Here is a 16,217-nt window from a genome sequence, read left to right on the forward strand (position 1 = left end):
TGTTAAAAAAAAAAAAAAAAAAGAATGGCCTCGATGAAGCAGTAAAAGTTATGAATTTTATTAAATCCTTTCAGTAAAAGGTTTTTAAAACTCTGGGTGGCAGGCTGGGAAGTGTGCATAAAGCAGGTATACCGCACGCTGATACGTGATGTTTGTCTTGAAGAAAGCCAGTTGGGGAACTGAGTTGTGAGTTACACTGGCCGCTTTCTTCTTGGAACGCCATTTTTTCCTTGAAATAATGACACAGCTCTTCAGACTTGGGTATCCAGCAGAGATGAGCAAGGTGAGCTTGTCACTCTGAGGAAAATAATTGACAGCGTTTGTTGCCTAAATCCAATAAAATTCAAACTTTCAAGTGAAAATTAGAATTTTGGAAAGCTGTGCTCTTCACCAGGAGATGGACAACGTAAACTTAGAAGGCTTTGCTGATGGGGTTGGTAGTGATATTTGCAAATGTGATGTTTAAAATATTGTCAAGGTTTATAAGATTCGTGTAACTTGGTGAACCTGTATTTTGCAAATAACCAAAGCTTGTAGGTACAAAATAGCACACAAATAAAAGATCCATTCAAAGTGCAAGATAAATCAATCACTTTTAATATGTAACACTATAAAAAGTTATTGGTATCTTTCAGATTCCACATTACGCCTAATTTTTAAGAAACAACCAGCGTTTTGGGGTGCCTGGATGGCTCAGTTGGTTAAGCATCTTACTTCAGCTCAGGTCATGATCTCGTGGTTTGTGAGTTCCAGCCCCGATTCAGGCTTTGTGCTGACAGCTCAGAGCCTGGAGCCTGCTTCGGATTCTGTGTCTCCCTCTGTCTCTGCCCCTCTCCCATTCGTGCTCTGTCTTTTTCTCTCAAAAATAAACATTAAAAAATTTTTTTTGAAAACCTTTTTTTTTTTAAATGTTTATTTTTGAGAGAGAGATAGAGGGTGCATGCACGAGTTGGGGAGGGACAGAGAGAGAGAGGGAGAGAGAGAATCCTAGGCAGGCTCCATGCTGTCAGTGCCGAGCCCAACATGGGGTTTGATCCCATGAACCAGGAGATTGTGACCTGAGCCGAAATCAAGAGGCAGATGCTAACCGACTGAGCCACCCAGATGCAGTGTTAGAGTTTTAACGTAACATCAAAGAATATTCATGGAAACACTATTTAAATTTATTTCCCTTTTCCAACTATACATCTGTGTGAGGCTGCATTTTCTTCATATGCTTTAACCAAAACAACATATTGCAAGAGAATGAATTCAGCAGATGTGAGCATCCAGCTGTCTTATATTGGGCTACAAAATAAAGAGACTTGTAAAAATGTAAAATAATGCCATGCTTTTTACTAATTTTTTTGTGTGGCGGGGGGTGGGTGGGGGTCTTTGGAAAGTGTAATTATCTCTTGTAAAAATATGCTGTTAATGTGTAATGATTTTATTACTTTTTAGTGAAAAGATGAATATTTTAAAATTTTCTCACTTTTAATTTCTGATTTGGTAGACATTAATAAATGTAATCTACCAAAAACCAAAAGTTGAGTCTGGTTTTTTACCATTCCAAACATTGCTACGATGTGCTTTTTTTCTCACGCTTGTGATTCTTTCAGTAAGATAAATTCCTAGAAGTGTTATGTCAAATGACAAATACATTTTTATGTTTAGACATTGGCAGATTGCCTTCTAACATAGTTTATCTAACTTTTCCTGTAATAGTGGGTGAAGGTGCCCTTTTCCCACATAGTAATTAGCACTAATAGATTTAAGGTCTAATAGGTTTAAAAATGGTAGTGTACATTTCTTAAAATTTTGCCTTTTTCAGAAATCATTAGTGAAATTAGACATCTTTTCATAGCTATTTTTCTTATTTTGTCAATGGCTTACATATGGATTTGTCCTTTTTTTGACATGTTGATCATCTTAACTGATTTGGAAGAGCTGTTAGGAAAAAGAGCTTCTGATAGTCATGTAGTGCTGCAAATAATTTTCTCAGTTCCTTATAATTTTATGAGATTTTAAATGTCAGTGAGGGTTTTTTTTCCATGTTGCTGTATTTATTTTTTCCTTTATGGCTATTGGGTTTTATGTCTTGTGTAGGCCTATATCAAAATTATAAAAATATTATCTATATTTTTTTTCCTGATTGATGATTTAAAAAAAATTTTTTTTTTTTTTACATTTATTTTTGAGAGACAGAGATAGAGCACAACTAAGGGGGGGGGCAGAGAGAGAAGGAGACACAGAATCTGAAGCAGGCTCCAGGCTCTGAGCTGTCAGCACAGAGCCCGACGCGGGGCTTGAACCCACAAACCGCGAGATCATGACCTGAGCTGAAGTCAGGCACTCAACCGACTGAGCCACCCAGGCGTCCCCCCGATTGGTGATTTTTAACTAGTTTAAATTAAACCCATCCTAAAAATGTAACAGCTCAATTTTAGTACTAATGTGAATAGGATCTGTCATCGCATGTAATGGAAACTTGAATGGTTTCAAATGTAAGATGATAAATTTACAGATATACTGTGTGTCACACCCCACTGCCTGAACCCCCTTGTAACGGTATTTCCTTTTGTTTGCTATTTTTCTTTAGTTAAGGAAGCGTGTGAAGCTTGAAGGGAAAGAACTTGAAGAATACTTGGAAAAAGAGAAACTAAAGAAAGAAGCTGCGAAAAAACTTGAGCAGTCAAAAGAGTGAGTTGTTTTCAAACAGATTAAAAGCTTATGGTTAATTGTATATAACTTAAGAACTTATTTCTAAGATAAATTTTAATTGAAAATATTTAAATTTTATGTCGAGTTTGTTACTTTTGTTACATCTTTAAATGGTGCTAGAATGCCGGGTGCTTTCAGTGCTAATATTTTGTTTTGTTTTTAAAAAAATCGAGGTACCAGCGTGGCTCTTGATTTCACCTCAGGTCATGATCTCATGGTTGTGAGTTGGAGCCCCGTGTCAGGCTCCACGCTGACCCCGCCAAGCCTGCTTGGGAGTCTCTCTCTTTCCCTCCCTCACCCCCCCACCCCCCCCATGCTCGCACCCTCTCTCTCAGAAAAACACAGTTAAAAAAGAAAAAATCAGTTTTAGTTTTTAAAGAGCTTTTTTTTTTTTTTTTTTAAATTTGAGAAAGAGAGCAAGCATGAGCAGGGGAGGGGCAGAGGAAGAGACAGAATCTTAAGCAGTGCTCCACACTCAGCCTGGAGCCCAATTCAAGGCTCAGTCTCATGACCCTGGGATCATGACCTGCGCCAAACTCAAGAGTCGGATACTCAACCAACTGAGCTACCCAGGTGCCCCTAAAGAGATTTTTTAAATGACTTATATTGCTCACATATTTCTTTTTTTAAAAAAAATGTTTTAATGTTTCTTTTATTTTTGAGAGAAAGAGAGCGTGAGGGGGAGAGGGACAGAGAGAGAGGGAGACACAGAATCAGAAGCAGGCTCCAGGCTCCGAGTCGTCAGCACAGAGCCCGGCGCAGGGCTGGAACTCATGAACCGTGAGATCATGATCTGAGCTGAAGTCAGATGCTCAACCGACTGAGCCACACAGGCACCCCATATTGCTCACATATTTCTAATTTCTTGTTCCTCCCTTGTATAGACATATTACCCCATGGTACATCTTTCCTTCTCCCTGATTTTTGTTTCATGGACTGCTGCATATCTGCAGGCAATAAGTTCCATCAGATTTTTCTGGGTTGGTTTTTTTTTTTTTTTGGTCTGTCAAATTTCTTTTTATTTTATATTTATATTTGAATGATACTTTTACCGGGAATGTGAATTAGCAATTTACAGGCTTCATTCCATTGTTTCTGGCAGGCAGTTTCAGACAATGCTGTCATTGTTCCCTTTGTTCCTCTGTATTGTGTGTGTGTGTTTTTCTCCGTTGATTATGATCTACCTTAGTGTGACTATGTTATTTAAAAAAATTTTTTTAATTGCATGTAGTTGATGCTTTCAGTGCTAGTATTAATGAGTATTTATTAACTGGCAGTTAATGTTTTACAAACTATCAATCCAATAACATTATCATTGAATTAATTGAATAATAATTTTCTAAACATTAATTCAAAATCTTTTGGGGACTTTATGACCTTTCTCTGTTCCACAATCTTCTTAGGGCAGACATAGATTCTAGTGATGAGAGTGACGTTGAGGAAGATATTGACCAGCCCTCAGCTCATAAAACCAAGCATGACCTGATGATGAAAGGTGAAGGTAGTCGTAAAGGAAGTTTCTTCAAACAGGCTAAAAAGTCTTATCCTATGTTTCCTGCCCCAGAAGAAAGAATTAAATGGGATGAATATGGAGAAATTATCAAGTACGTGAATAAGTTTTTCTTTCTTCTAGATTAGACTGTTTGGTGTATAACTCTCTGTATCATTAGAACTCGATAAATTTGGCCTTTCTGGTCATGTCATGTGCTTTGATAGTTTCTGAGTACTCCACAGAGGATTTGTATAGTTTGAAACATAAAAATAGAAAGGATGAGGAACATCTAGAGAATAAATATATATGTATTTTAAAGTTTGAGAGAGTGAAAGAGAGCATGCACACGTGAGCATGAGAGTGCATGCAAGTGGGGGAGGGACAGAGAGAGAGAGAATTCTGAGGGATCTCAGCACAGAGCCCGATAGGGGGCTTGAACTCATGAACTGTGAGATCATGACCTGAGCCGAAATCAAGAGTCAGGTGCTTAACCAACTGAGCTACCCAGTTGCCCCTAGAGAATTAATATTAAAGGCAAACTGTCAGGTTTATTAGTTAGGTATGTGAAAGGTTCAAAAAGATGACCAAAATCCCTCCCCCGCCCCTTAAAAAGAAAGGGTAAGGGACATGCATTGGAGAAAGACATAGGATAGGGAGAATTTTTGATAGATTGTGATGTGTGAAGTTTGGGAAATGGGTTACATCTCAAGCAGTTTTGTACACATTTTAGTTCCAAGAGGGATGTGAGATAGCATGGGTGGAATCATGGGAAGTCTACCAAATTTACAGCCACTACTGGAAGACAACTGAAATTACGTGTTCAAATCCACGTTTGAAAACACTGCTATCCTGTGTAAAGGTCCCTCATAGTTCCCATTGCTCTGCAGGCAAATGTCAAATGCCTTAGCGTGACGCATGGTGTCTTTCATAATCTGGTTTCTCCCGACTTTTCTGTTATGTTTCTGTATATTTCTGTCATGCCATTGAGCATTCTCTGCTGTCGTGGTACCAGCCTTCTCCGTTTCCTTCTGCTCGGCTTCTCCACGTCGTGCTCCTGCACATGCTCCTCCCTCAGCTTTGTTCCATCTTCCCGTCCCAGGTCTCCAGGCGGTTGAATCTGGCCTTACAAATTTCTAGAAGCCTTTCCTGTTTCTTCCTTGCCACCCCAGTACAGTCTAGGTCCCTCCCTGGTGCCTTCTTTGTACTTCCCGTAATGCTCTCTTAAGCATATAGTGGATTCTAGGTCATTCTTGGACTTACTTAGGAAAATTCCCCTGTCTACTTGGTCCTCTAAAATAGTGGAGAGGAAAAATAACAATCTAAATAACATTGGTGAGTTTGTTTACCATTCTACTTATTCTACTTAATTAGTGTCCAATGTTCAGTTTTCAATTTCCTTATCTGAAAAGTGGGGGTAAGAATGAAATGGGATTGTGTTTTTAAGGCATTTAGCATAGAATCTGACTTGTGACTCATGACTCCTAGTGAGCGTGCTCTAAGTGGTTGCTACTACTGTTGTTATTATGTGGATTATAGGTGGAGAAGTTGGACTCCAGTGTCTGAGAAGCTCCTATAATAGTCTAGGTGTTGGGTAACAGGGGCCTGGATTCTCAGGAGTGGGAGCAGATTTGGGGTGTGGGGCGTAGACAATTTCAGGGGGTTAGAGAGAACATTTTTAAGTTTGTTTTTAAATTTTAACATACAACTCTCTCTGATACTGGAAGTAAACATGGGAAGATAGATGCATTCGTGCTTTGTTGAAATAAAGGCAAAGGCTTTTGAGGGAGCTCATGATTTTGTATCTCCGTCTTCTTGGTAATGTGCCAGTGGGGAGTCATCTTTGGGCAGGGATAGAATAACTGGGGCTCTTAAGGAAATCAAAAGAGGCCTGAGATTTATAAGAAGTGGGACTTGGGAAGAGAAACCACAGAAAGAGAAAAAGAATGATTGAAATAAATGCAAGGCCAGGTTGTAATAGTACTTTTGATAACCTCCTAATGGTCTATCTAGGACTCTTTACTAGCCCAACAGCACGCTCTGAAGAGCATTCCTCAGTGGTCAGGAAAAACACAATAGATGCAGTCATTTGGTAATTGATACTACAAAGTTGCATTAGCTTTGGATCAATTGTGTATTTAAATCTTGAGATATGTGAGGAGCCTAAAACTTAATGCCATTTACTAAGTACTTATATTATCTAATATTAGCTTGCCTGTTAGTGCTCTAATTAGAGACTTATATAATTTAGACCAGAGGATTTCTTAGTGCCAGAACTTCAAGCAACTGAAGAAGAGAAAAGCAAATTGGAATCTGGCTTGACAAATGGAGATGAACCCATGGATCAGGATCTATCTGATGTTCCCACTAAGTGTATTTCTACAACAGAGTCTATTGAAATAAAGTAAGTGCTTTTTGTCGCGTTTTGAAACTAGGTTATGAGATAAAATTTCAAGAACTTGAATTATATAATTTACATTGTTTCAAATGTGAAATTTCTGAATATTCTCTAGTAAGTTGTTGTTTTTAAAATTTAATTTCTTTTTCCCTGCAAAGGTCTGTGAAGCATGGTGGCATTTTGTTTTCATTAATGGTATTTGAAAGCCAATGCAATTGAATTGGTATTGAGGTAGGGGGTTAACATTAAACTCTACATTTATATGAAGAAACATTCTGGACTTTTTAGTAAGTTTAGTAGCACATGTTTAATTTTTCTAAGTGTTTGTTTTGTAAAATATACTCCTTGACTTAAACATTTCTAGTGCCCTAATGTCTGAAAAATGTTATTATAATCTGAAGTGGTTAATACACCTTTTTCCTTTTCTATTTGGTACAGTTAGTAACACCAGTAATTCATCATTTTGGATTTTTCTTTAAGTCTTTAGATAGCAAAGCAGTTTATTTGTCCAGTGATATTTAGCATATATTATGGGCTATGGTTGTTATCTAAATAATGCATGTTAACAGTGTCACAAAATTCTCTGCCGAATGGCTGTATCAGTTTATACTTTCACTAGCAGAGCAGAAGGCTTCTTTCAACCCTGTTTCCTTACCAACATTGGGCATTATTGAACGCTTCAACATTTTCCAGCCCAATAGGTATAGAGTAATAACGTATCACTACTGTTTAAGTTTGTCTTACAGTGATTATAGTTTGATTATCTTCTTCAAATGCTTGGGACCTTTTTTGTTTTCTTGTCTATGAAGTCCCATGTTTATGGCCTTCATGTCTTTTTCTCTAGGGGTTGTTGCCCTTATGTTACTGATGTGCAGGGGTTCGTTGTACATTTTGGATGTTACCCCTGCTTGGTTTCAGACAATGCAGATAGCCTCTCCCATTCTGTTATCTTTTTATATGAGTGGTCCAGGGTCTACCTTGTTTAAAAAAAAAATCTTTAATTTTGATGTAATGAAATAATAAAATAAAATATTTTCATTATGGTGTTTGGAATTGTATATAATGAAGTCCCTCCCTGTCCCTGGTCACAAACAGAATTCTTACATTTTATTCTATTGAATTTAAATCTTCACATTTTTCTTTTATGGCTTCAACTCACCTGCTGTTGTTTGTGGCATTAGGTCAGCAATCGGTTTTATTTTTCTTTATATAGTGAGCCACTTTTTCTAATAATACCTACTGAAAAATCCATAACCCTTCCCCCTCACATGTACATACACTGTAACATGTGTATTCCTCAAATCCTCATTTTATGTATTGTATACATTTCTTTCCTGATTATAAAAGCCATTAATAACTTGGTTTTAAAATTATCAGAAAAACAAGCTCGGATAATTCTGTCTAATTACAGAGCTAGGGTTACTTACATAGACTATGAAGGACGCTCTGATGGAGATTCCATTAAAAAGATCATTAATCAGATGAAACCACGACAGTTGATCATTGTCCACGGACCACCAGAGGCCAGTCAAGATCTTGCCGAGTGCTGCCGTGCATTTGGTGGGAAAGATATTAAGGTGTACATGCCAAAGCTACACGAAACAGTTGATGCCACTAGTGAAACTCACATCTATCAGGTAAGCGTGCTGGCACCCAAGCCATGTGAAATAAATACATTATTGTTGCAGATTAGGACAGGTACATTAGGAGTACAGGGGTGAGTGAGATAGATGTGGTCCCCTGTCTTAGGAGGTCTTCTAGTCTTTAAGGTGTTAGGGGCTTATAACAAGGAAAGAGCATTTATCACATTGTTATGCCTCTGATAGAGAAAGTACAGGATGTTGTGAATAGGGAGGGAGAGGGAGACACTGCCCCAGAGAGGGACACTCCCCAGAGAGGGAGACACTGCCCCAGAGTTGGAGGTTTAGAAAAGATTTTCCAGAGGAAGTGATAACTAAGCTGAATCCTAACATGTTTTGACAGGTTGTCAGGGTAATGTAGAGAAGGGAAAGAGAGAGAAAGGGTATTCCAGGCAGAGGGAACATTTGCAAAACTATAGAGGTGACGGGAATGGGGAGTATTCAAGAATTCAAAAGTTTTATAAAAATTCACTGATGTTGGGGCGCCTGGGTGGCTCAGTCGGTTGGGTGTCCGACTTCAGCTCAGGTCACGATCTCGCGGTCCGTGAGTTCGAGCCCCGCGTCGGGCTCTGGGCTGATGGCTCAGAGCCTGGAGCCTGTTTCCGATTCTGTGTCTCCCTCTCTCTCTGCCCCTCCCCCGTTCATGCTCTGTCTCTCTCTGTCCCCAAAATAAATAAACATTAAAAAAATAAATAAATAAAATTAAATTAAAAAATTCACTGATGTCAAGGTTCTATTCATACTTGAAAAAAATGGAAGCAGATACAAAAAAAACAAAAACAAAAACAAAAAAACGAGAATAGCACAGAGGAGAGATTAGCTTTTTTCTGGTAGCAGGAGTTGGTGTCAGTTAAAGCAGGGATGATGTCTAGATTTAGTTGGAAAAAATGGATTGGAATTCACCAGGCAGAAAAGTTACTCTGGATAAAACAAGAGGAAGCAGCTGTCCAAGAATATGGATGTGTGAGGTTCATGGTAATGGAGGAAACAGAAGTAATTCAGTGTTCTTGAAGCAGCAGCAAGGGCTGATGGGTGAGACTTGTCAGTGGTTCTCAACCTTGGCCACATATGAGAACCATCTGGGGAGCTTTGGGGGTGTTAGGGGGACTCAGTGCTCTGGTTTTAGTCTCATCCGTTATGTTAGAATCACTGGAGGTGGGACCCTGGCATTAACACGAATTTTAAGAAATTGCCATGTGGTCCTAGTGTGCAGTCAAGGGCCTAGTGTGTCTACTTTGGAAAGTAGACAGGGGTCTTAATGATCTCATGGGTCACTAGGTCCTTACCAGTCACGGTGAAGATCAGGTGAGTGAAAGATTTTTGAATCTTAACACACATTACCAGAGTCAGGAAATAATTATAACAGGTTATATTTTGTTGTTAATTTATACTCTGAGGATTTTATCTGTCTCCCTCCCCTTTGCATGATGTGTAGGTGAGATTGAAAGACTCACTTGTCAGCTCCCTTCAGTTTTGTAAGGCAAAAGATGCTGAATTAGCTTGGATAGATGGAGTCTTAGACATGAGAGTTTCCAAAGTGGACACAGGAGTTATCTTAGAAGAAGGAGAACTGAAGGATGATGGAGAAGACTCGGAAATGCAGGTGGACGCTCCTTCGGACTCCAGCGTTCTGGCACAACAGAAGGCCATGAAGAGCCTGTTTGGGGATGATGAAAAAGAAATGGGTGAAGAAAGTGAGATCATTCCGACTTTGGAGCCCTTACCCCCCCATGAGGTAACAAGCACGTCCCGCTTCGGCCTCTTCCTTCATTTGTCTCCCTTTGGATTGTGCTTTTATGTTTTTAACTCTTTACAATATGTGTCCAATGTAGGCTGATTTTGGAATTTTAAAAATAAGATGACTCAAGATATGGTTATGTGTTTGCACGCCTGAGTGTGTATGTGTGTGTGTGTGTGTGTGTGTGTGTGTGTGGGTGGGTGTGTATGTGTGTGTGTGTGTCCTAGACGGCAAGGGCTTGATAACAATTTAAAGGAAATGTTTAACAAATATTGTAAGATCCATGATTGCTTCGTGACTGATTTTTTTTCAGTATTTAAATTTTGTTTTGTTTTGTTTTTTTTTAAACGTTTATTTTTTATTTTGAGAGAGAGGGAGAGAGAGAATCCCAAGCAGGCTCCACGCTCAGTGCAGAGCCAGACGTGGGGCTCGATCCCATGACCGTGAGACCTCAACCTGAACCTGACGCTTCACCAGCTGGCCCACACAGGCGCCCCTCAGTATTTAAATTTTGGTTGTGAGGATTACATCACATACCTGCTTCCAGTCAGGAGAGCTGTAGTTTTCTAAGACGGTGGAACTCCTGTACTCCTATTTTCGTGTGTTGTCAATTCCGCTGAAATCTCTTTTGGTTTCGATGTAGTTAGAAATCTTTTATTAAGTATGGCTATAATTTTAATCTAGTGTTTACGTGTTCTCAAGAGATAATCCAGTTAGCAGAGATCTCAGGTAATTAACTTACAGCGGTGTGAAAACTGTGTAGTAAGAGGCCCGTGTTCATGCAGGGGCCTCTTTAGCCTTTCTGTGCAGTAAAGAATAGAACACAGCCTCTGTTGTTGGACTCCCTTCTAGTAATGCTCTTGAGATCGGGGCAAGAACTCGAATCTTTTTACTGTGCTAACGCTAGTGCTCATCAAGGCAGTTTCCAAGTAGCAGCGTTAGGTTGAACCGCTTGTTTTTCTGAGTCCAAAGCCCCTGGCATACACTGCATTCGCCTCAAGGGAGAAGGGAAGGTGAGACTGGGGTCAGGGGAGAACTCTCCTCTGCACTAAATGAAGGAGGAGGATCTGGCAAATGAATTTTTTGGTTCAGTTCTGCCTCCTGGCACTCTCCTTGACCCCCTCAGGCAAGTGGGTGAGTGACGAACATAACTTTACCAGATGTCTCTCTGTTACTGTGAGGCATGACTAATAAAATCGATTGGGAAACATTCAGAAAATGTGAAGGGCTTTGTGATGTTAAGTAAAATAATGAGGGAAAATTCAGAATAACAACTTGGAATGGGACTTACAGCCTTGATACGATCTGTCAAAGGTCTTAAGGGAAAAATAGAAAATATCTTAGAGATCATGTGTTAAATCTCACTTTATTCGGTACCACTGTGGGTCTGGTGTTTTATTTGAGGTTATTCTTTCCCCTTTAACCTTATCTAAGGTTCCTGGACACCAGTCAGTTTTTATGAACGAACCAAGACTGTCAGACTTCAAACAAGTTCTTTTACGGGAGGGGATTCAAGCTGAATTTGTAGGGGGCGTACTTGTTTGCAACAATCAAGTAGCAGTCCGCAGGGTAAGTGTGTTTTTAATAAGGGATGAATTGAAGAAACACTGCCTTCTGATGTGTTGCCCTGTTGAATTCTGTAATTCTTGATTGGTAATTTCACCAACTGGAGATCCATAATTTATATTCATTATGAATGATGACCTTGAAGGCTTATAAAAGTGGCTCTCAAAGAAATGATATATAGTTTCATTGTAAATTTTTATTTGAATCCTCTGACATTTACATGTCTATGTAAAATTCATGACTTGAATGTTAGATCCATATTCTGTGAATCAGAGCAACCCATTTCCAGACCAATCATCAAATAATCTAATTAATATATTTTGGTTATTATATCTGCATATTAATGAATAGGAAATGTACTAAAGGTTTTTTTTTTTTTTTTTTAACTTTCTAGACGGAAACTGGCCGCATTGGATTAGAAGGCTGCCTTTGTCAAGATTTTTATAGGATAAGAGACCTTTTATATGAACAGTATGCCATTGTGTAAAGAACGTGATGTCAAGAAGTGTCTGTTTGACCTTTCTAAGAGAAAAGGGTTCTTATTCTAAGCTTTTGCTTTTTTGTTTTGTAACATACAAAAAAGAAATGCCAGAAAAATTTAACATGCATTAGATTTTTTAAAAATGTAAATAGAGTTCGTTTTGCTAATGGTCAAATGAGCATTCTACCTTTTGACTTTCAGAATGATAGAGATTCTAACAAGTGTGCAGGCCGGAGAGTTGAAGATGATTGGTTTCCTCTATAGACCCCTTATTCTAGAAGGGCTTTTTACTTGAATAAAACAATGCAACTTAGCAAACCAGCTCATGGCCTTAGAGAAACATGTTTGCATGAGCTCTTGCAAACAGTTTCTTACGTTTTCTGGAATGAAAAGTGAGAATTATTTAGAAAAGATGTGTGTTATATAAAAAAAACTGATGAAACGGTTTTTTGAGGCCTATGTGTTTAAAAAACAAAAAACAAAGAGTGTACACTCAGACTTTTCTTTGGAATTCTGATATGCAGTTGGGGCATATCTCCTTATCCCTGCCTATATTTCCTGGGTATTCACTCTAGTCTGAGCTGGTACACATTTGGGTCAGGAATCAATTTTTATTTCTCCCATTTCCTGTTTTATCAAGATTTTGTTGTTCGGTATGAATTATAACAGCATCATTTGAATATATATAATGCAAAAGAAATCCTTGATGTATGCATTTAGATACATCTTAGCTCTCAGCTAGGTTACTTTATCGGAAACTGTTGAGCGCTCTGTTTTTAAGGAAACAAATGCTGAACCACCTATTTTTATAAGGTAATAGTATAATTTAATCAAAAGGTGTAAATGTTTTCATCTCTTAGGCTTGCTCCTTCCTAGGGTTGCTGAAGCAGTGGCTGGATTTTATAACCTTGCTACAAAAATAATACTGAAGTTGGATAAGGTCATCCTTTCTTGTGTTCCTGTCTTTCTTCGGGCTAGCAGCCCTCACGTAGTATAAATCACTTGTGTTTAAGAGTAAAAGCTGAATATATGCAATTCTCATTGAACTTAAAAATGAAAATCGTGTTGCCCAATTGTAACGTGTTGATGCTTTTTCAGTGCGTAACTTGATCATGGCAGTCCTTGATCTTTACTTCCTAAGTATTTAAGCCCTCCTCTTCATACTTAGCGTTTTTAGAAGGATCATTCTTGTTTAACTTATATGGATCTATGTATAGTACCACCCAGTGATATCAGACTAGAATTAAAATTTCAAAGCTTACAAAGAATTTACTGTGGATTATAGTGCTAACGCAAAGTTAGAGTTTTCTGATCCTGAAAACCAGATGTGCAGAACAACATTACAGAAGATGACGGTGAAGAGTATGTTTTCTTTGTAGAGCTTTGAAAATTTTTCACTTAAATTCTTGTTACTGAAGAGAGTAAGCCTAGAATCCTAGTTATATTCCAGGGGAAAAAAAGTCTGCATTCGTTACATGGCTTGAAGCATCTGGTTATACATATTACATTGCATTCCCGATATTGAAAAATTGTTTCTTGCTTTAGCCTTTTTATTGTCCTTTGAAAAGGAATTAAATTTTAAAGTACTGCTTGAAGATGGCTGTGCTAACTAATGTCATTGCAAGAGCAAGACTTTGACCTGTTTCTAGAGGACAGTATTACTAAACTTCCTAAAATGAAGACATTTGTTCAGCCTTGGTTACTTAAGAAAAGTATAAATTTTAAAAAGGACTATAGATAAATCATGAACGCAGAGAACTTTTTCAGATCTTTGTTTAAAGGCAAAATAAATACAAGTGGACCATCAGCTTATATGTATAGATAATTTGGTTAAAAGAAATTTTATTGTAGCATTTGTTACAATGAGATTATAAATGTCAAGTTTCATTACAGTTTTTTTTTGTTTTGTTTTCATGAACCAGTAGGTGTTCTGAAACAGAAGTGCAGAGGTCAATTTTCTAACAAGGGCCTTTAAAAAAAATTGAGCTCTAATTCACGTACCGTAAAATATACTCTTTTAAAGTATATAATTAATTGGCATTTAGTATGTTTAGTGTTGTACAACCATTACCACTAGCTCATTCCAGAACATTCTCCTCTCCCTCAAAAGAAACTCTATACCCATTCCTTAGCAGTCACTTCCCGTTTTTTCCTTCACCCTAGTCCTAGGCAACCATCAATCTCTTTCCTGCCTCTATGGATTTGCCTATTCTGAATATTTCATAAAAATGGTATCATACAAAATGTGGCCTTTTGTGTCTGACTTCTTTCACTTAGCATATTTTCAAGATTCGTTGATACTGTAGCATGTATCAGCATTTTTTATATGGTTGAATAATATTCCATTGTGTGGGTACACCACATTTTGTTGATCCATTCACGAATTGGTGGACATTTGGGTGGTTTCTACTTTTTGGCTATTATAAATAATACTGCTATAAGCATTCCTATACAAGTTTTTTTTTGTGTGGAGATGTGTTTTCAGTTTTGGGGAGTAGATACCTAAAAGTAGAATCGCTAGATAAATGATAGGTAACTCTTTTGAGAAACTGTCAGTTTTCCAAACTGTATTTCCAAACGATTTTCCGAAGTGCCTGTACTATTTAACATTCCTACCAGCAGGGAGTGAGAATTCCAATTCTTCTACATCCTTAGCAACACTTGTTACTCACCTTATTTTTTGTTTTAATCGTTCTAGGGTGTGTGAAGAGGTATCTCATTGTGGTTTCGATTTGCATTTCTTTAATGACTAATGATGTTGACTGTCTTTTCTGTACTTATTGGCCATTTGTATGTCTTCTCTAGAGAAATGTCTGTTCAGATTCTTTGTCTAGTTTTTAGTTGAGTTATTTCTTTTTTATTGTTGAGTTATACGTTTTTAAATATAGTTTGGATACGAAATCCTTATTGGATTTGTGATTTGCAAACATTTGCTCCTATTCTCTTTTTCACTTTCTTGATTGTGTCCTTTTGAAGCACAACATTTTTTATTTAATTTTGATGAATTGTGATTTATGTTTTTGGTTTTGTTTTTTTTCCTTTTGGTTCCATGTACTGTTGGTGTCATATCTTAGAAACCGTCGTTTCATCCAAGGTCACAAAGATTGACACTTATTATTTTCCTAAGCATTTCATAGTTTAAACTCTTAAATTGACATCTTTGATTCATTTTCAGCTAATTTTTATATGTTGTGCGAGGTAGGGGTTCAATTTCATTCTTTTGCACATGGCTATCCAGTTGTCCCAGCATCAGTTGTTGAAAAGACCAATTCCTCATCAAGTTATCACCATTGTTGGAAATCAGTTGCTCGTAAATGTATGAGTTTGTTCTGGGACTCTGAATTCTATCTCACTGATCTGTATATATCCTTATACTAGTACCACATTGTCTGAATTTCTATAGCTTTGTATTAAGTTTTGAGATTGGCAAGTGTGAGTCCTCCAACTTTGTTCTCTTTCAAGATTGTTTTGGCTTTTCTGGTGCTCTTGCATGTCAGTGTGAATTTAGAATCAGCTTATCCATGTCTGCAGAAAAGCCATAGGGAGAGAAAAAGTAGTTGAAATTTATAACTTAAAATTTTAACTGTTATGGCTGAGAGAGACTGTGGAATTCATCTAGTTCAATTCACTTATTTTAGTATTGAATGAATGGGCCTCGGGAAGGGAAGGGATTTGCTTGAGAGCCTCATAGCAGGCCAGAGAGGGAGTGGGACCCAGCCTTACAGAGTCTATTCATTCAGTACTAAACGAATGGATCTAGAACCCATTCAACACTAAAATAAGTGTGTTGAACTAGACGAATTCCACAGTCCCAACCATAACACTATGAGATATCAAGCTGTAAACTTCAACTACTTTTTTTCTTCTGCATTGCTGTGTTTCAGTTCCTTTGTGTATGTTCACTTTGCTTTGGGTTAATATGTTCAGTTGATCTGCTCTGAGAACAGCGCCCAGCACCTGCTAACCTAGGACAGTAGCATGCTGAGGGAGAGCTTCATTTTCATTCTATATGATGGCCAGTAAAGGGGAGGGGGTGTTACCTTCTATACTCTTCTTTGGTTGTAAGTTTCTGGTGGCTTATCTCAGGGTTATCGTCCTTCAAATATTGATGAACCGATGACCACTTATGGCTGGCAATCCAGTGATTGAGAGGTTAATTGTCTTGGTGGTGGTTGTTCCTGGCCACCCCCAAGCCCCCTCTTTTA

At 38.0% G+C, this 16,217-nt stretch overlaps 1 protein-coding gene across 1 annotated transcript in view; it reads left to right on the forward strand.

The window, feature by feature from the left end:
- The window catches only part of CPSF2 (cleavage and polyadenylation specific factor 2), an 18,380-nt gene extending 4,124 nt beyond the window's left edge, over nucleotides 1-14,256 (forward strand). Inside the window, exons 4-10 of the mRNA XM_040478434.1 lie at nucleotides 2,579-2,679; nucleotides 4,104-4,304; nucleotides 6,441-6,593; nucleotides 7,999-8,224; nucleotides 9,663-9,962; nucleotides 11,400-11,534; nucleotides 11,926-14,256. Of these exons, the coding sequence (XP_040334368.1) occupies nucleotides 2,579-2,679; nucleotides 4,104-4,304; nucleotides 6,441-6,593; nucleotides 7,999-8,224; nucleotides 9,663-9,962; nucleotides 11,400-11,534; nucleotides 11,926-12,018 (1,209 nt within the window). The 3' untranslated portion in view covers nucleotides 12,019-14,256. The remainder of the gene's footprint in view (nucleotides 1-2,578; nucleotides 2,680-4,103; nucleotides 4,305-6,440; nucleotides 6,594-7,998; nucleotides 8,225-9,662; nucleotides 9,963-11,399; nucleotides 11,535-11,925) is intronic.
- The last annotated feature ends 1,961 nt before the right edge of the window (nucleotides 14,257-16,217 follow it).

This window comes from Herpailurus yagouaroundi, unplaced genomic scaffold, assembly GCF_014898765.1.
Source record: "Herpailurus yagouaroundi ecotype Mexico unplaced genomic scaffold, PumYag 141, whole genome shotgun sequence".
Taxonomy (NCBI): Eukaryota; Metazoa; Chordata; class Mammalia; order Carnivora; family Felidae; genus Herpailurus; species Herpailurus yagouaroundi.